At 38.5% G+C, this 20,195-nt stretch overlaps 1 protein-coding gene across 1 annotated transcript in view; it reads right to left on the minus strand.

Annotated features, from left to right (window-relative positions):
- The window catches only part of CFAP99 (cilia and flagella associated protein 99), a 200,124-nt gene extending 180,479 nt beyond the window's left edge, over positions 1–19,645 (minus strand). Inside the window, exons 1-2 of the mRNA XM_074229913.1 lie at positions 19,482–19,645; positions 4,355–4,482 (exon numbers count right to left, since the gene is read on the minus strand). Of these exons, the coding sequence (XP_074086014.1) occupies positions 4,355–4,465 (111 nt within the window). The 5' untranslated portion in view covers positions 4,466–4,482; positions 19,482–19,645. The remainder of the gene's footprint in view (positions 1–4,354; positions 4,483–19,481) is intronic.
- Positions 19,646–20,195: the final 550 nt, after the last annotated feature.

Consider the following 20,195-nt stretch of genomic DNA (forward strand, 5'->3'; position numbering starts at 1 on the left):
CTAGGTAATTATTAAGTGTCTGAGGTTGGATTTGAACTCAGGTACCAGCGCCAGTGCTCTCTCTATTCACTGCGCCACCTAGCTGCCCCAAAAGTTTTTCTTAATAAATGACTTTCCTGCCAATAGTCATTCTGATTCAGATAGAGATTTTGGGAATGAGGTACTCAAGGAGATGTGATCCCTGACAGGAATCAAGAAATCTAGAACTATATATATATACACAACCATAAAGAGACTCATAGTGTATGTCTTAATGACATTACTGAATAGGATCAGAGGGATCGACGGAGTTAGTATTTAGCATCTCCAGACTAGGCATATGGAACCATCAAAGAAAACATCAGAGATTTCCTTCCACAGATGCTGATATTTAGGTGAGAGCTCCATTGGCTATGGATCTGTGTTTTGGAGCCTCAGAAGGAGGGAAAAGTGGAGACATCACAGATAGATTACATGACTGAAAATGAGTTGAAGAAAGCTTTCTGTTCAGCTGTGGAATCTGTTCACCTGCTTCTGATAGAGGAATTCAGATGTTCTGGCAACCAGAAAGGAAAAAAACAATGGAGATTTAGGGAAATTAGCTCTGAAAAGTACTCATCCACCAATGGCAGACACAATTGGTGCCATATGATAGTCTATAAAGAAGGGGTCTGGATCACTGTGCAAGATGGATGTGAATGATATTACAATTTGCTCCCCACTTTCAAGGGGACCTCTGCTCAAATAGAGGGGAGTGCAGAAGGCAGAGATTTCCCCTTTCCTGCAAGATACTTCAGCTGTGGAAGTCCCAAGGGAGCAAGAGTCACTCACTTCTGGAGTCTGACTCTTGGAGTTGGGACAATGAGAATTTCATTTGGATCATCCTTGGGTTGAGTATTGGTGCAGGAAGGATAGCATGTCACCCCAGAAACACCAGGATGAGCCAATCGACATACCAAGATGACATATGATACACTATTAGTAAAAGGAGAGGATTTTATACTTGTAATCAGATGATGCCCATTGAAGAAAAGTATGTAATGCATATCATGTACTTGCAGGTGGCCTTCATGTTTGGAATAACTTGTGTAGATTCATGAATATTCATGATATATGCCTACAGATGTGCCTATGTATCTATAAATGTACAAAGAATGCAACTTTTTAATTAGGGGGATGACAGAACCTGAGCAGGGATTACCTGTCCTTGATGAAGTGTGGCAAGAGAGGGGTCTACAGTAATGAGGCAGATATTATTGTTCCAGAAAGTCCAGAACACCATATTCTTGTGGGAGTAGGTCAGGTGTACAAGCTTAGAAGAGTGAAGAAGAGAAGCTGATGAAGCTGGGGAATCTTAAGTATTCCTGAGCAGGCATAAGCAGATTGAAATGAGCCAGAGCAGGGCTGAAGAAGGAATCTCAAGACAAATCAAAGGCCAAAGACAGGAGAGTTGAGGTTAGGGTGAGAAGAGAAGAGGGAGGCCTAGAGGTAAAAGTAGTAAGGGGCTTCAGAAGGACAAAAAGATCAGCGATTTCAGGAGTTCATGTTACAAATTAAAGCCATCAAAAATTTTCTGTCTCTATTTTCCTTTTAGAGTTATGTTAAATGAAGAGGGAAACAGCATGAATTTTATGGAGCTGTTGTGAAATGTTAAACTACTGCATACCTATAAAAATATATTGAGATTCTTTGATATAAAGTACTATTGCATTATCTTTTCTACATAAAAGCTAGCAGCAAATGTTTGGGGCTGTTAGGCCTTATTTGGAGGTCTAGACTTAGAGTGGCCTCCTTCTTTGCTGTAAGCTGTCTACATTTTGTTCTTAACATTAAAGTTGAATTCAGTGTAATGGGGTTGTTTTCTGCCCAGTAAAGTAGCCTTTTTAGCATCCTTCCAGTTGGAGAGATGCTACTCTAGGCACATCTCAGTCTATAAGCCTGAGCTCAACAACTCTTTACAATTGGCCTAATGTGAGCTACCCCCTGCTATTCTGAACTGTTGTCCTGGGTGGCCCATTTTCATCAGCCTTACTCTGCCTACTTCTGATGGATGGATTTTTATCTGAGAAGTCAAGCTCTGAACTTCTGCAAAAAAATCTCCCCCTCCGATTTAATAGCTGAATAAACTTATTAAACTAATAACCTGTAGAGAATTACTTTCTTTGGGCTTTAGTTTTTCCATTTGAAACCTGAGGATAATGATCATTTCTTTCTTACTACCAAGAGGGCAAGGTAATGGAAGAAACAAAGTATTTGGGGTCTGATATCCTGGGTTTGAATCCGAGGTCTGCTAACTCCCATGGAACCAACAATCAGATAAAAACTCTCAGTGAGAGAAGACACCTTGTACAGTAAAATATAGGATCATGCTCAGTATTGCTGTGGGGTGAGAACAGGATGAGTCACAGAGAGCCAGAGCTTAGAAGGGAACTTGGAGCTCTTTAAGCTAACTTCCCCCCCCCCCCCATCTGGAGAAACTGAGACCTGGAGAGAAAGGACTTCCTCAGATTAAGTGGTGAAGCTGCTGCTGGAGTTTGTGTTCCTGACTCTTCCCCCTCAACTGCCTCTGTCAAAACAGATCATGGAAGGAAAAACATATTTCTAGATTCAAATGAATTAAATGTTTATGAAACAGAATATTTATGTTTGGCACTGGGGGAGACACAAAGTTTAGATAAGGCACAGTCTCTGTCCCCAGAGCTTATGGGTCCATTGGCAACTAGGTGGTGCAGTGGATGGAATCAGAGTTCGAAAGCCTGTATTCAAACTCAGCCTCAGACACTAGCTGTGTGACCTTGGGCAAGTCACTTAACTTCTGTCAGCCTCAATTTTATCAACAGTAAAATGAGAAAAATAACAACACCCACTTTCAGGGTTGTTCTAAGGATCAAATGAGGTAATATTTATAAAGCACTTAGAACAAAGCCTGTCATGCAGTGGGTACTACATAAATGCTAACTGGGTCACCACCACTCCTCTTCTTCTTCCCCCCTCCCTCCTCCTCCCTCCTCCCCTCTTTCTTCTCCTTTCCTCTTCCTTCACATCCACTTTCTCCTCCTCCTCCTATTATATGTATAGACTGCCTTACTTGGGGTTTAGACATTACATAGTGCTTTAAATACATTATTCCATCCACTCCTTGCTTGGGAGTTAAGTGCTATTATTACTCCAATTTTACAAGTCAGGAACTTGAGACTGAGAGAGGTTAAGGAACTTTTCTGGGGTTCCTGGACTTGGCATAATAACAATCACAGAAAATAAACTGTCAGAAACACATAAAACACAGGAAGGGAAAACAAAGTGCTTTGTGGGACAGGAAAGTGAAAAGATCATGCTCAGCTAGGAGAAGAGTTAGAAAGTCTCGACTTCAAAGTCTGATAGCCAAGATCTTAAACAGAGGAGAGAGCATATGTAAGGATGGGACAGGAGGAGAAGGAGGAGTAGCTACATTGATCCATCATTTCATATAAACTATATCCTCCTATTTATTTTTATTCATTTCTATTTAATATTATTTATTATTAATATCATTTTTAAACTATTAAAACTATTTTTTTCTTTCATTGCATTTGAGCATAGAGAAGTATATACCTGAACACACAGGAATGATGTTTTCTTTGAGAATTAGTCTGATTTAACAAATTTTATGCATTAAGAAGCCCTATAAGGAAAAATGAGCCAAAAAAGTTTAAAGTAATGAGAAAAGTAGCAGAGGACAGAGGCTTTACATATAATATTGAATTTGACTCTCACTGGAATACTATGAATTAGGTTTTATTATTATCCCCATTTTACAGATCAGACAATTGAGGCTAAAATATAAAACTTACATGGATTGTTCTGGATTCCACAGTTAGTAAACATCTAAGGCAGGATTTGAACTCTGGTCTTACTGATCTTCTGACAAGTGCTTTTCCATTTACTGCTATGTGATGGCCCTTTAATTATATGGGTTCTAGTTTTCTCATCTTTGAAATCATAGTGATGGACTAGTAGATTTCTAAGGTTTTATTTTTTTTAAAAAAAAGCTCTAAATCCTTTGAAAAAGTCAATAATATAAAGATATGATTATAAGTACATTCAGTGGAAAAGACTAGCTCTTAAAAACATATTTTAAAGTTATAGTTACATCAATTCTTCAATCAATTATTGAAAACTATTTAAAACATAAATTTAGGATGTTAATTCTAATACATTTTCAAAGTCATAATTACCAATTTCTTTTCTTTTTTTTAAAAATAAAAGGAAATAGGATATAAATATAATCTTTCTTGAAAAATTAAGCAAATAAAAAAACTTGAACCACATCACAGGTGTAATTTATTATCTTATCAGCTAAACTTTTGAGAAGAAACAGTGAAGAGATTTAGCATACCTGCAAGATAGTTGACATCTCATCTAGGATATTCTCAGGACTATCATTTTCAGGATTAAATTTGTCCAATTGTTCAATTATGGGTTTGATACATTTATTAAAAGAGGCCATCTTTGCAGTGAATAATCCTAAAATGGAAGGAAATTATTAATTTTTCATTTTTCTTTATAATATTCATATAAAATGAGAAATTTACAAGGCTATGTTCACTATACATCATAGGTCTTATCTGAGAAAGTCTAAAGTATTTGTCAACTAATATTTCATACATAAACACATACACATATGCAGTACCATATAGTTTATAAAGGTCTTAATGTACATTATCTTATTTGATGTGGATGACTACTTTGTGTGGTACAGTGGATAATATAGGTAAAAAAACCATTTCCATCTTACAAAAAAAAAGCTAAAACATAGAGAAATGAGGTGATTAGATTCCCAGATCCTTGTATGCTCAAGGACAAAACGTTACCAGCTATCCATAAGATTTGAACTATATAATCATGTGCTTTTCTAAATGGATGTACTACTTTCTAATTACTGATATTCTGCTTTGGCTCACTTCTCTATGACAAATATATTCTCACTCCATTACAGGTATTCATTCCCAGTGATTCCTAACCTTTGGCTTTGTATACCAATCTCTCTCTATATACCCATTTGGTTGGTCTCCTACTGCTCTAGACCTTAAGCCTATCTTGTCTCAATGTCTCACTCCACTATGGATAATTGCCCCAATTTCACTGTGTCCTCTAAACTGTTCCATAGTTATTAACTTCTTACTTTCTCACTCTTTCTATTATCTGGCCCTTATTTCCTGAGGAAATCAAAATGATACTGACTAGAAATCATGGTTGAAATTTAACAAAAAAGGCAAACTGAGTCATTTCTCTCAGCAAGATAACATTTTGTTAAACAGAGGCATGATGTCTAGCAGTGAAAGGGTCAATGGCTTGTCTACACTTATGCCAGACTCCAAGTAAAAGGACAATTCTCTTTTTAAAATTTTGACAAGTATAGAAGAATGAACAGGGTACATGAGATCATGGGACTGAGGGCAACATGACTGATTATAGAGCCGAGGCAAAGGGAACAATTTGATAGTGGAGACTAGCATTTCCCCTTTCCTTCTCTACTGAGACTAAATAGTGCTTAATGTTTGAGTCCAAGTGCAGTCACAGCCTAGATTTTTTGGAAAGAAAAGAAGTCATCCTTGGCAGTGTAAAGATACTCAACCCAACATCCATATAAAGAATAGAACAGTGAAAAGGAGAAAAGCTGGTTTTTAAACTTTACCCATTAATTCTGAATTCTGAACCAAGTTAGGAGACAAAGACCCATGACTTAAGCAGTGACAGAAGAAAATTAGTTACTTTTAAATAGGATCAAAAGAAAGTGATCCAGAATCACTAATAATCCTTTATTACCTAATTTCAACTGGTCCCTCACTACAGCAAGGCAAGCTTTTTCCACCTCCCTAATCAATTTACTATCCCACTTTAAACTATGGTTGTTCCAAACTTTATCTGTCCTTAAGCCTTCTGCACCATCTGATCCAACCCAATCCTTCAACTAAGGAATATGCCTCATACTTCAATGAGTCTGTTTCTTCTCAGATATGGTTACTATAATAGTTGTCCCCATCATCATCCCTACTCTGACTCTTATCTCATCTTCAATCTGGATGACAACATCAACTGGCTACTCCCCTAAAGAAAAATAAATCCACATTTCCTCCATGCTTACAAAACTCTTACTAGATGTGACCATCTTGACTATTATCCTTTTCTTCCAAGTTGTGGCTAAACTCTTCTACTATGATGTCTCCACATTCTCTACTCTCTCTCATTTTTAAATCCTCTGTAATCTGGATTCTGACCCCTGTCATTCAACTGGGGCTTCCCTCTTCAAAAATATTAATGATCTCTTCATTGCCAAATGTAATTGCCTTTTCTCAATTCTCATCCTTCTTGCTCTCTCTGGAGCATTTAACATTGTTCACCACTTCCTCTCAGATGCTCTTTAATTCAACCATATCCAAATAGGAGTCTAGGCTATAATAACCCTTTTGTAAAGCAGTATCCCTTCCAGTGGTACCTGAAACTTAAGAAACTGTGTCCCATTTGCTGGATGCTTATCCAAGAGTCAGAGTGAGGAGCAAGATGGATGATGACCAGAAAAGGAGACTGAGAAAGGAGTTGGTTTATCAGAGATGACCAAGGAATATACTGTCATCTCAACCTGGTCCAGTCTCCTGTTGTTCTTTGTTCTCAAAGATGAACAAAATGACATCAACAGTGTGTCCAATGGTAGCTGATTAGACCAATACGAGCTCTACCACAGCTCAGGCACAAATAGGTCATTTGAACATCTGGGTGAATTCTCTAAATGCACTAATATCATCATAATCTAGAGAGGAAAGGCCAGGAGCAGTTGGTGGTCAAAAAAGTCAAGATGTTTGAGAACTGAGAAAAGAGCAATAGATTAAATACCTAAGATATAACTGACAATCCTGAAGAGAAATTTCAGATGATCAGCCAAGTTGGAAATAACATTTCCAGGGATGAAGAATAGGAAGGAAGGAAGCAAAGGCAATGAACATTAGTAATTTTCTGGAAAAGGGAGGCAACAAGGGCACAGTTGAGAGCTGACTTTGATTAGAAGGAGGACCACAAGAGAACTAACACAGTTCATAAAACATTAAAAGGCCTGTAACCACTCTTACTGAGGTCATAAGTGGCATATCCTCCTTCCTGCTTTTGAATACATTTTCACTAAGCATAACTAATGATTTGTTTCATTGTGGTCTTATTACTACCTTAATCATGATTATTTCTGGAGTTCTTTTTTTCTATCTGACCTCTCCTTGACTGTTAAATCTTGTCTTGCTGATACAGTGGCCTGGATGTCTTGTTTCCATCTGAAATTTAATAAGGCAAGGACTAATCAAGTAATTCTTTACCCTAACCTTTCTTTACTCACTGGCCATATTCCAGTCAACATTATGCCCATACAGGTTTGAAATCCTGAGCTCTTCTGAGGTCTTCATCAAATCCTATGGTGCATTTTCCCTTTGACTACCTTGATGTATGCTTTTTCCTTTCTGACAAAATTCTGGTTTATGCATTAGTTCCATTGGGCACAGATTCCTTTCCTTTTGCTGTCTTTGTGATTTTTCTTTCCTAGTTGTCTTGAAATGATGCCACTGCAATACCCCCCTTACCAGGCATTTTGACTATGCTACTTCATTATCCTGCATTCTTGATGGCTTCCCTGTAGAACGTCACAACATCTTTGGCATCCTAAAACCTGCTAACAAGGTTTTCGCCTCTCTGTCCTGGCCTGAACCACCTTCTATTCTCTGTCAGCACCATGGCCAGAGGCAGCGGTGAAGTTGGAGAGCAGTTAGATGAGTCAAAACTCTACCCAGGAAGATTCCTGGGATAATCAGGGAAGGCAGGTCTCTGCACCATTCTGACTTTATGGGTGTGTGAGAAATCATGGTTATGGGGAAGTATAAGGAAGAGAGTCTAATGACTTATGAACAGAGAGGCTGCTATGGGGGAGCCTTATCGAAGATCCTATTGTGTGTAGAGGACAACTTAGACTTCAGAAATTCAAGAAGGATGGGCTGTATTTTTTTTTTTACATTTTTGCAAGGCAAATGGGGTTAAGTGGCTTGTCCAAGGCCACACAGCTAGATAATTATTAAGTGTCTGAGGTCGGATTTGAACTCAGGTCCTCCTGCCTCCAGGGCCTGTGCTCTATCCCCTGTACCACCTAGCAGCCCCAGTGGGCTGCATTCTTTAGAGGCCTTGGAAGCATTTAACTAATGTCTTTCTCTTCTGGCATGCCAACCTTTAAAAGACTGCCAGAAGAGATATGCAAGTATTATTATTATTCCTTCTCCCCAAAGCATCTTGCATGGTATCGCTATGCTTGATATTTTGTACCCTGGTTAGCTGGGGTGGGGGGTCACCCTTACCTCAGAGGCTGGTCTTTAAAAGAGGGCACTCCAGATATAGTCTAGCTTGCATTGCTAATATGGCAACTCTGTGAGTCTTTGCTCCGAACCAAACTCAGGTCGCATGTATTTGAGATTTCCAGATGTCATATTTTTTCATTCAGTGCCTGTACTTTCTTTTTAGGTTTTTTTTTTTTTTTTTGCAAGGCAAATGGGGTTATGTGGCTTGCCCAAGGCCACACAGCTAGGTAATTATTAAGTGTCTGAGGCTGCACTTGAACCCAGGTACTCCTGACTCCAGGGCTGTCACTCCATCCACTGTGCCACCTAGCAGCCCATACTTTTAAGTAAAATCAAGATACTTTCATTCTGTTACTATTGTCTCAATTTGACATCTATTGTATTTCACCATCCTGAAATACCCTTTCACCTCAACTCTATCAAGGTCCATTCCCCTCTGATTTAATATTTTGTTAGTCTCACTTCTTAGATTAGGTAAGATCCTCATTTAACTCCCATTTTTGTCTGTCTATGGTATTTAACAATAAGGAATTTAAGAAATGTAGACTCATTGAGTGCCTAGTTGTCAAGTTCAAATTTGCCAACTGAAAAACCAAAATTACTAAAAAGGAAAAAAATTATAAATATGAAAAAAGCTTGAATAAACTACTGGTTACTTCAAAAGTAACCAGTGTTGGTGTGGATAACTCATTTTCAAGGAATGTTGAAGAAGCAATTTTTATTCAAATATGGGTTGAACTGAGTCTTATGCAACTTTCAGATTATTTGATTCTGGGAAAAGCAGTGTCATTAAAATTAAGTCACCATGAAATAATGAGAGTCACTAACCCGACAATGATTCATGGAATCTTAGAGTTGGTATGGACATCTCATTCAACATCTTCCTTTTTTTACAAATGAGGAAATTGAGGCCCAGCAAATATAGTGCTAACTCAATTGTATCTGCAATGTGTGGAATACCAGATTGATGACTGCAAATTATAGAATTTTAGGTAGAAAGAGACAATTTCCTTTATCTTTTTATCTTCCTGGCTCTTCTTAAATCATACTTTGACCACAATTACTTCATAAGACTGGCAGAGTTTGCCTGAAATATTATTGTATGGTATCCTAAAATATTTGGTTGTTAGGATCTTAAACTGGGCACCCTTGTTTTTTCCAAATCCTTTAGACACAAGTACATATTTAACTTATTTCTTCAACACTTTGTTCCAATTCAGCATTTTTTCCCCCATTTGTTAGGTTGCTATGTCTAGAACATAAAAGTTAATGAATAACCTTCTGCCTGCTGGTATGGGGAAGACTGTCCTTCTTTGCCTTCCCCACACTGTCACTCTTCTCCAGGAATCTCCTGGTGTTTCCTGAAGCATATGGCAAGCAAGTAATATTTTGTAAAGCAGGTGGCTCAGTCCAGGAAAGAAGAGGAAAGAATTAGCAGCACATGATCTACATTGTTACTATTATTTTAGAAGTAGGCCTTTTTGTTGTTTTACTTGTCTACTTTCTATGCTCACACTGTCTTTGAAGGTTATCTACATAGGTAGTTGTCAGTGAAATTAAAATGAATAAGACCCACGTATTTTAAGTCAAATCAGGGATCCAAAAAGTATAGAATAATGGTATTATTACAATGTATTAATTAGATCACTCAGAGAATTAGGCTGAAGTACTTCTTTTCCATTTTGAATTCTAAATTCCAGCCAAGTTATTTTAAATACTTTTGAACAAAACATATATTAGCTAAATAATTCTCATCATGAGTTAGGTATAGTCTATTATACTTTCTTAAAAGAGAAGCTCCCTAAGACACATGGCTGTGAATAAAATAATTTTAAACAAATAAGACTTTAGAACAGGAAGGAACCTGAGAGATGGATCATTCAGCTCAACTCCAGCATTTTACAGTTTAGAAAACAGACCATGAAATGTTTACTCTGGAATAAGAGAATAGGAGTTCAAATCTCCCCTCTGGCATCTTTTACCCTGTATGCTCCTGGACAAATGCTTTAAGCTCTCTGGATCTGTTTTCTCAACTGTAAAATGAGGGGGTTTGGCTACATAGCCTCTAAGATTGTTGGGATCACCTGATCAGCAGGGGATCCATTCAACTCAGGAGAGAACAGAAACGCGCATTCACCCAGGTGGGGACAGCAGGACATCTGACAGAGCTGGTTTATTGAAAACATCAAACAATTCTTATAGAAGAAGACCACAAAATTTGCATACAGGATAAAAACAATGATGTAACTTTGTTATGGGCAGGAATTAACCCAGCAGGATATGACCCAGGTCAAGAAGTTCGGAAACAGAGCTTATGGAATAGTGAGGCCACAAATGACGCAGTTGTGTTATCAAATCAGAGTTATGTGGAAGCTTTCAGCTCAAGGGTCACCAAAGTTTAGGTTTTCCAGCCATAACTGGCCTCTTGACCTCAAACTTGTTTGAGCAGCCTCTACATAAGATCTCATTTTACTCTAAAAATCTCTGCTTCTAACTGACCCCAAGTCATACAGTTGGCAAATAGCCATGGTTAAAATAAGACTCAAACCCAGATCTTCTAACTCTAGATGTATGTTTTCTACATAAAATCTCCCTAATATTAGTAATTAGTGAAATGTTCAACAAAGCGTAAAGGCAAATGAATCTAGTTTTATTGTCAAACTCTTTAGGGTGAAAAGTGTCTCCCCCCAAGACTTGAAGCAAATGTTTGTGGGAAGCTGACATGGGAAAAGAAGGTTTACAATCTGGGAGGTTGTCCTTCATTTTTGAAGAAGATCATGACATCAGGGAGGTGATGCCATGACAAGCAACTGAATTGGATTTGAGTGAGGGGGGGTACTGTGCCCAAGATACCAGCCTCACTTTCTCCTCCTGGGCCATTTGGGTCCAGTGGCCAGATATGAAACAGGATGACTAGAGATGGCCCTGGATGGGGGGTCAATCAGAGTTAAGTGATTTGCCCAAGGTCACACAGCTTTTAAGTGGCAAGTTCCTGAGGTTGGATTTGGACTCCCATACTCCTAAATCCAAGGCCAGTGCTCTGTCCACTGCACCATCTAGCTGCCCTGGTAGTGAGGGGGGGGCAAATTTGCCAGACCTAATCATGGGTTTGTTGAGCAGCTATAATATCTCTTTTGTGAAATCTCACATCTTTTTTGTGGAATCTTTTGTATCAAAAGATGAAGCAAATGATAATTCATCTAGATGAAGCAATTGATAAATCATTGATAATTTCACTTTGAATTATTTTAGTGGTGATTGATTTAGATACATTTTTTTCATATCAAGTCAACTTGGATTTATTGAATAAATGAATCTGAACATATGCGTGTATGTATATATGTATATATGTATTATAAAACCTTTAGGCCCCTCCCCCCAAATGAAAGTAATCTCTCCCTCCTCAAATTTTCCTAAAACTTTGTCTAGACCTCTCTCCATTTTTTTTATTTTGTTCTCTCTTGGATTGCTACTATTTTTTGCATATGCATCGTATATATATATATATATATATATATATATATATATACACACACACAATATATATATATATATATATATATATATATATATATTTATATGTATGTGTTTATCTGTCACATACCAGGGTTCAATTCCCTTACTGGTGATACATCACATAACCTTATTTACTTCAGTTTCTCCATCTTAAATTGAGCCAGAGAAGGAAATGGCAAACTACTTCAGTATTCCTGCCAAGAAAACCCTAAATGGTGTCATGAAGAGTTGGACATGATATTGGGGATACAAAGTTTTCAAGCAGCATTCCCGATGAGGAAAGACACTCATGGGGAACATTTCAGACTTCCACATTCCTGGTCATCCAGTTTATCTTCCCATTTTGCTGATGATTAAATCAAGGACTAAGAAGGTTCAGGGACATGATAGTATGATAAGGTAGTATGATTATTCAGAGATGGTATTTGCATCCTGGTCCCCTGATATCAGAGCCAGTGTTCCTTCTGTGGCACCATACTGCCGCTAGCTATGCTCTTCACTAAACCATCCACCCTGCTGCTGAAATAATTTTCTTAAATTGTACCAGCCTCACTCTCTCCTCCCAGGCCATCTGGGTCCAGTGGCCAGATATGAATTAAATCTTTGGTGGCTCTGCATTATCTCAAACTAAAATACAAGTTCAAAGGTTCTAACCTACTTGTCTCATCTTAATTTTTATTAAATACATGCATGTAACACTACAATTACATCTATTATTGCTCAGAACTAATACCCCATCTCCCTTCTCTGTGGGTGAAAATTTTTATACTATCTCTTCTAAGTACCCTTCTAACTTTTGATGTTTAGAATATTAATTTCCTTTCAGGCTTAGCTCTTATGCCAATTCTTCTTTGAAGGCTTTCCTCATTTCTTCCCCATCATCTTGTTAGTAGTTTCTCCCACATCAAGGTGCCTTGGACATGCTGTAGCCTCACAGTAGAATGTAAGTTCCCTGAGGACAAGAATTTTTATCTTTGTTTCCTAGGACCAGCTACTGTCTTGTATATAATAGGCATTTAGTAATTGTTGTATTGAACAGGTATCTAAATTCTTTTTAGACCTTGACTGTGATTGATTAGACTTGTCTCTCATTGCTTAGTTGCTTAGTCTGGGTTCCTGGCCCCCAATACCCCAGCATGGGAAAGAAGACAGCTTTCCTTGTTCCTATTCATCAGTCTCCCTTCTGGGATCTGTCTCTAACTGTTCCTTGTCTCCCCTATTATCTCTGACCCATGGCTTTGTTCTGACTTCAGTTTCCATATTCTTCAGCTGAGACTGACTCCTTTGTTCCTTAGCTCCTCACACTTGCAGCTACCCCACATCTTGCTCTGGCTTTGTGCCTTGATTTTATAGCTACCTCCCCACCCCTTGGTCTTTATTTTCCAACTCAAACAAAATAAATATCCTATACTCTGAATGTTAGAGCTAGAAGGGGTCTCTCTAGCTGGATCTGACATATGCAAAAAAACCCCCCAGAAGCAATCCAAGAAAGAGTGAGATAAAGACAATGGAGAGAGGTCTGGACAAAATGCCTTAGGAAAACCTGAGATTATTTTCACTTGTGGGCTGAGGCTTTAGTCTGGGGAATAGGAGAAAGTTCCATAGACAAGATGGTACCTAGGCTGAATTCTTAAGAAAGGAAAAGAATTTAATAGAAATATCACCATTTCTTACATGTGACAACATTAAGTAAAGGTGTAACAATAATATCTGGCATTTTTATGGGCTGTAATGTTTACAAAGCACATTATATACATTATCTTATTTGAACAAGATCAGTCATTTTTGGGGGGAGAGGGAGTATGATGAGGGAGTAGTAGAAGAAATCAGTAAAATCAAGAGAAAAAGCAATATATTCATATTAACTTTCAAAAATCACCAATAAAAGAAAAACATAGAATAAAAATCTATTTTTTTCCCAGAACAATTTTGAGAAGATATATTTTTCTTTTCAGGCACGTCTACCTTCTCTCACCAAATATGATTTGTACAGTATTATAGTAGACAAATGAATATTACATTTTTTCCAGAGAGTATTTAAGCTCTGACTTCCTAACTCTAAATAATTTACTCATCATTCACCTGCACTGTCATATAGCATGTTTACAAATTTAACCAAGAAAGTTTCTATGAAAAATGCTGTTCTTGACAAATGAAACAGAAGTATAGTGAGATATTTATATATGCATATTTATGGTATATATGTCATTTACATACATACACACATGTGTGCATGCATGTATACATGCACATGTGTGTTTATATATGGTTTTTTGTGTTGCTCTAATAAGAACAAAATGGAATCTGTGTGAGTCAGACTGTTGACATATCTTATTGTTATTTCTTCTAGTGACAGTATTAGAATAATTCAGGGTAGTTGGGAGGTGCAGTGGATAGAGCACTGCCTCAGATACCTGACTCTTCCTAGCCCTGTGACTTTGGGGAAGTCAACTTAACCCTTGCTGCCTTGCATCCTGGACCATCTCCAGTTGACCTGTTTCATATCTGGCCACTGGATCCAGATGACTCTAGAGGAGACTTAGTGACTCAGCATAACCCCCCTTGACTCAAATCCAGTTCATGTGCTTGCTGTCATGGCATTACCTCCCTGATGTAATGGTCTTCTTCAAGAACGAAGGACAACACACACACACACACACAGACACACACACACAGAAAAAAAAGGACAAACATTGTCATTAGAATAATTCATCTAAGTAATAGTGATAACAAGCATTATTATATCACTTTAAGGTTTGTAAAATGCCTTACAAACTTTTTCTCATTTGATTCTCATAACACCTCTGGGAAGGAAGGTACTATCATCATCCCTATTTTTGAAATGAGAAAACCAAAAGAGGTAGAGGTTGTGATTTGCCCAGGGTTACCCATCAAGTCAGTGACTGGGACAGGTCTTCTTGACTTTAGGGACAGAACACTGATAAGCCATACCACCTAGCTCTCTAAAGTTCTGTTTTTGTAGGAGAGAGAATCAGGCATAGTAACCCTGACAAATGTTAAACAACTCTTTAGTCTTCAATAATTTTTAAAATTCTGCGTTGAACAAACTCCAAAAGGAAAAAAATTAGCATTTTCACATAAAATCAATATTTCCATATACAGAACAGATGATCTTGCGAATCTATTATATATAATTTGCTTTTAAAAAGATATAACTTTATCATGTTACATTAAAAATGGTTCTGCTTTTCTGTGTTTCTTCCTGAATTTCCTCCTGTTCACCTCTATGCATTTTCTATAAAATGTTTCAATGATTATAACACAACTGCTTGTCTCCACATCCCTAAGACCACCATCCAATTTTAAATGATGTACAAAAACCTTATAGCAGCTGTACATTCATGTAAAAGCAATCTACACATTGGTAAAATGGCTCTTTGAACATGAAACTTTTCTCAACAGATTAAAGAAAGAAATAAATGATTAAACTCAATAACCCAGTGTTAGATAAACCTGAAAATATAAATTACCTAAGAAAAATACTCCTTATTTGACAAGAGGAGCTGAGAAGATTGGAAAATGGTAAAGCAGAAATTATGTTGAGCCCAACACCTTATACCATATGCTGCAATAAATTCAAAACAGCTACATGAGCAGAATATTAAACATCATAACATAAGAAAAAATTAGAAGAGAAATAGATCATATTCTTTTCACACCAAAGCTATGGGGTGAATTGTTCACCAAAGTAAAGAGGTGATTACAAAAGATAAAATGATTAATTCCAAATACCTGAAACTGAAAGTCTTTGCATGAACAAAATTAATACAGTTAAGAAAGGAAGTAGTCAACTGGGGAAAGGTTTTGTATCAAATGTACAAATAGAGCTGATAAAGGTCTGATAACCAAGACAGATAAGACAACAAGAAATGATGATCAAAAGAACTCTTAGGATTCACTACACTCTGTCCAAGATGGGGATAGCTAATATTGGTGATGTTATGCACAGACAGGCGCTGTAATGAAATCTTAGTGGAGTGATGAATCAATCCAACAGTTTGGGAAAAGAGTAATAAAAATTCATTTGACCGAGAGATTCCATTGTTAGCCACATATTCCAAAGAGATCAATAACAAGAAGAAAGGCTACATGTAAACAAAACTACTTATAGCAAGACTTTTTTAATGTCAGCAAAGACTGGAAACAAAATAGAGGCTTATCTGTTAGGGAATGAATAAATAAGGTATGGTACATAAATGTAATACAACATTTTTGAATTCTTAGAAATGATGACTATGATGAATAAATTGAAGCATAAAAAGAATTATTTGAACTGATACAAAGTGAAGCAAAAAAATCAGGAATATGCACAATGACTATAACAATAAAACAACAAACAGAAAGGACAAAACAAAATAAAATGCTGAGAAATTTTAATGAGCAAGTCTGAGTCTGAAGAAGAAATATGAGAAGGCACTTCCTTAACTTCTCTGTAGAGGTGGGGGAACTATGAATGTGGAACAATACTTAAAGTGTCAGACTTTTTTGGTTGTCAGTTTTGTTGTACTTCTCTCATTTTTTTATTATAAGGGATGGCTCTTTGAGATGAGAGAGGATATGTTGAGAAATACTGGAAACATAAAGAAAAAAGTTATGAATATGATTTTATTTTATTAAAGAAAATGATATTTCCTAAGAATGAGAGTACTTCAAAATTGTAATGGTTTGGTATGAGAAGCAGTGTCTTTTTCTATCCCTGAAGGTATTCAGGTAAAGGCTAGATGACCACTTCTTGGAGACAATGTAAGGTAGATTCTCTCTCAAATCTGGATTAGGTAGAACATTCTGCAAAATACCCTTCTAACTCTGAGTTTCTGTGATTCTATGATGTTACCAAAAATATTCTAGGAAGCAGCCTCATGCCATAAAATGATAACAGGTCAAAAGAAACTATAATGTTCTGGTTACAGATAATAAATAAATGGCATTGTGGTACAATTATGTAAAGTATCAATATACTAGGGATAAGTATAAAGGAGCATAGACATATGCTTTATATTAAGGTTTACAAGGCTTTTTTCCTCACAAGAACTCTGGTGAGGTGGGTTGTGTAAGTATTATTTTACAGATAGGAAATCTGAGGAGGTTAAATCAAATCAAATCAACAAATACTTATTAAGTATCCTCTATGCTTGGTTAAGTAACTCATATAGCTAATTATGGGTAGAACTGAATTCAGTTAGATTTTTAAATCCAATGAGCTTTTTCCATGACAAGACCAAACCTTATTTCAGAGGTCTCCCTTCTAGTAACTGTATTTGCCCCAAAGTCCCAAGTTCTGAAGTATATGAAAACAGGATCTCAACTAAACAGCAAATAGATGTCATAAAAACGATGAACTTTACTGAGTCAGAAGTAGCAAGAGACCCTTCCTTGCCCAGACAACTGTGTAAAACAAAACAAGTCTTAGAAGTCAGTAATACAGTTAACAGAAGGATCAAGTGACAGCTGACAGCCATAAGAGGTATTTTTTGGTTAATCCTGGAGTTATGTCTTTCAATGTCTTTCTCCCCTGCCAAATTCAATCAGTGCTCCAATCTGGTTAATTCTATCTCTGAAACAACTCATATCTATCTCTTCTTCATTCCCACTGCATCCCCTTCCCTCCCCTGTACAAGTTCTCATTACTTTTCCTTTGAACTGTTGCTTCCTAACTAGTCTCTGCTCTTTCAAATATTCAATTCATTCTTTCATGACATTGCCAGCATACTGTTTCTTATGTATAGATCTGGTCATGCCAGTTTTCCTTCCAAGAATCCCAAGTGACATGCTATTGCTTACCAAGTACATTATGCAAACTCTTTTGGCTGGCATTCAAGGTTCCCCCACAATCTGGTAGCACTCTGCATGTCCTAAACTATTTTCCTATTATTCATTTACATTCTTCATTCCTCTCCAGGTTGAAATCTTTTTTTTTTAGGCTTTTGTAAGGCAAATGGGGTTAAGTGGCTTGCCCAAGGCCACACAGCTAGGTAATTATTAAGCGTCTGAGAATGGAGTTGAACTCAGGTACTCCTGACTCCAGGGCTGGTGCTCCATCCACTGTGCCACCTAGCCGCCCCCAGGTTGAATTCTTTACTTTCTTTCCCAATTCCCAGAAATCTCTTCATCCTGTATGCCGTTTCCAACCCTGAAATTCGCAGAGTGGACGTACCAAGTGCCCCTGTGGCCTCTCCCTCTGATTGGACAGCTCCTCCCATAACTTCCATTTAAGAAGGATGCCTGGACTAGCCATATCTTCACTCTTCTCCAGGTTTTTTCTGCTATGCCCCAGAACAACTTCATCCTAGAAGCTTCAGCTCTTCCCATTTCGAACAGCCTTGTACTCTTCTTAATTAGGTTTTGCTTACTTTGAAATGCCACTTCCCTATCTTAACTATTTAATTATTACTCATTCTTTCTAACTTAATTCAAATGCCTCCTTTTCCAGGGAGCCTTCTCTGATCTCCATCACATCCAGAATAAATTTTCTCTTCACTTCTACCTTCCACCTTCTCCTCTGTGAAGCCTAGTTTCTGATCCTGCCCTCTCCCCACAGAATCCTTCCTGGATCTCATTTGAGTGCCTCAATAGTTCTGGAATTTCATTGATGCAATAAATAGGTGCTCTTGCCTCTCATGAAGATTCATGTCATGCCTTCCTATCTTTGGTATCCATATCTCATAAATTCTCTGCAGGTGCATCACCAGCCAGGATGAGGACCTGTCTCTGATCTCTTTATGTTCCTGTGGATGATGATGGAGAAACTGGCTTGGGCATCATCAGTTTTTCCTCCTTCTCTGCACATGATTTGACTACCTCCTTCTCTTCTCTTTGGTCTTTCTGATGACAGCTTAGCCTACTACTGCTCCTCTTTTTAAAATTGTGAAGTTCTACACAAATGTATGGAGTTATTTATGATAATTATCATGATCGCTAGTTCAACACCCACTCAATAGATCCCTATTATATTCAAGTCCATACTTGCAAGGAGCCTGCAATTTAGGAGGAGGGACTGCCCTTATAAATAGGTTGGGATAAAGGTGAGATTCAGACAAAATGTAGGGAGATAGTTCATTTTCAGGTTTCAAGTTCTCATAAGGAAATTAGTCACTAATATTCCCAACAACTTTTTTTTTTGAGAATTTGAGTTATTCATTCATTATTCCGACTACAGACCCCGACAACTTCTTGTAGCTTGAATTTTACACTCTGGTATGAATCTAACTGAGGCTGAGTTGGTTAAAGGCTCCCTAAATCTGCTTCGGGTCATGAGTCTATGATTTTTGGATCCACAAGGAACCCCAAAGACCATTCGGTCCAACCACCCCCTCACATTACAGATGAAGAAACTGAAACAGATTTTTAAAAAAATTTTTTTAGGTTTTTGTAAGGCAATGGGGTTAAGTGGCTTGCCCAAGGCCGCACAGCTAGGTCATTATTAAGTGTCCTGAGGCCGGATTTTTGAACTCAGGTCCTCCTGACCCCAGGGCCGGTGCTCTATCCACTGTGTCACCTAGCCGCCCCCCGCCCCAAACTGAAACAGATTTAAAAAAAAATTAAGTTTATGAAAATCAGCTTCTCCTAAAAGGGGTTAGACCTTGGGGGGATGGGGAAGGGTACCTGGGGCTAAGCCGGGAAGACCTCAGGGGTCAGGAGGTGAGCGCCTCAAAAAGCTGGCTCCCAGACACCCGATTTTCTTCCACCGACCCGGACTGTGTTCCCCAACCGCGAACTCTCCCTTACAGATAAGCTCAGGACACCTGTTGCCGGGATTCAACCACAGAATCTCGCTTTAGCGTCTACACAACCAGTTGCCTAGGCTCGCGAGCCCGCGGGCTTCTGGGAAATGTAGTCCGCCACACTTTCGCGTTTTGTTTTGGGGGTGGGGATGTGAGGAAAAACTACCCAAACGGCGAGCGGGGAAAAAAGGAACGCTTGCTGGTGCACCGTCACCCGCGGCCAGAACAAGCAGACCCGAGTTTCCGAAAAGAGGACCCTTTCCCATCCCCGCTCCCCGGTTGCAACGCGACTACAACTCCCAGAATGCAAAGCGCGAGACTACAACTCCCGGCGGATGCTTCCCCACAGAGAAAACGGCGTCCGAGCAGCTCGCTCTTCGCAATGCCTTCTGGTGCTTGTAGTTCTTCGTCCTTTGCCTTGGGCTCCGAGCCCCCTGGCGTAAGGAGGTGGGCTGCGGCTCGGGACCCGGGAGAAACGTGATGCGCGCGTGTTCGGCGTTCCGCAAAGCGAGGGCGAGGGGAAGCGCGCCGCCTGGCCGGTCGTCGAAGGGCTGCCCCCCCGGCGCGCAGTTCCCGACCCCCCCTCCGAGGAGCT

This window comes from Macrotis lagotis, chromosome 3 (assembly GCF_037893015.1).
Source record: "Macrotis lagotis isolate mMagLag1 chromosome 3, bilby.v1.9.chrom.fasta, whole genome shotgun sequence".
NCBI lineage: Eukaryota > Metazoa > Chordata > Mammalia > Peramelemorphia > Peramelidae > Macrotis > Macrotis lagotis.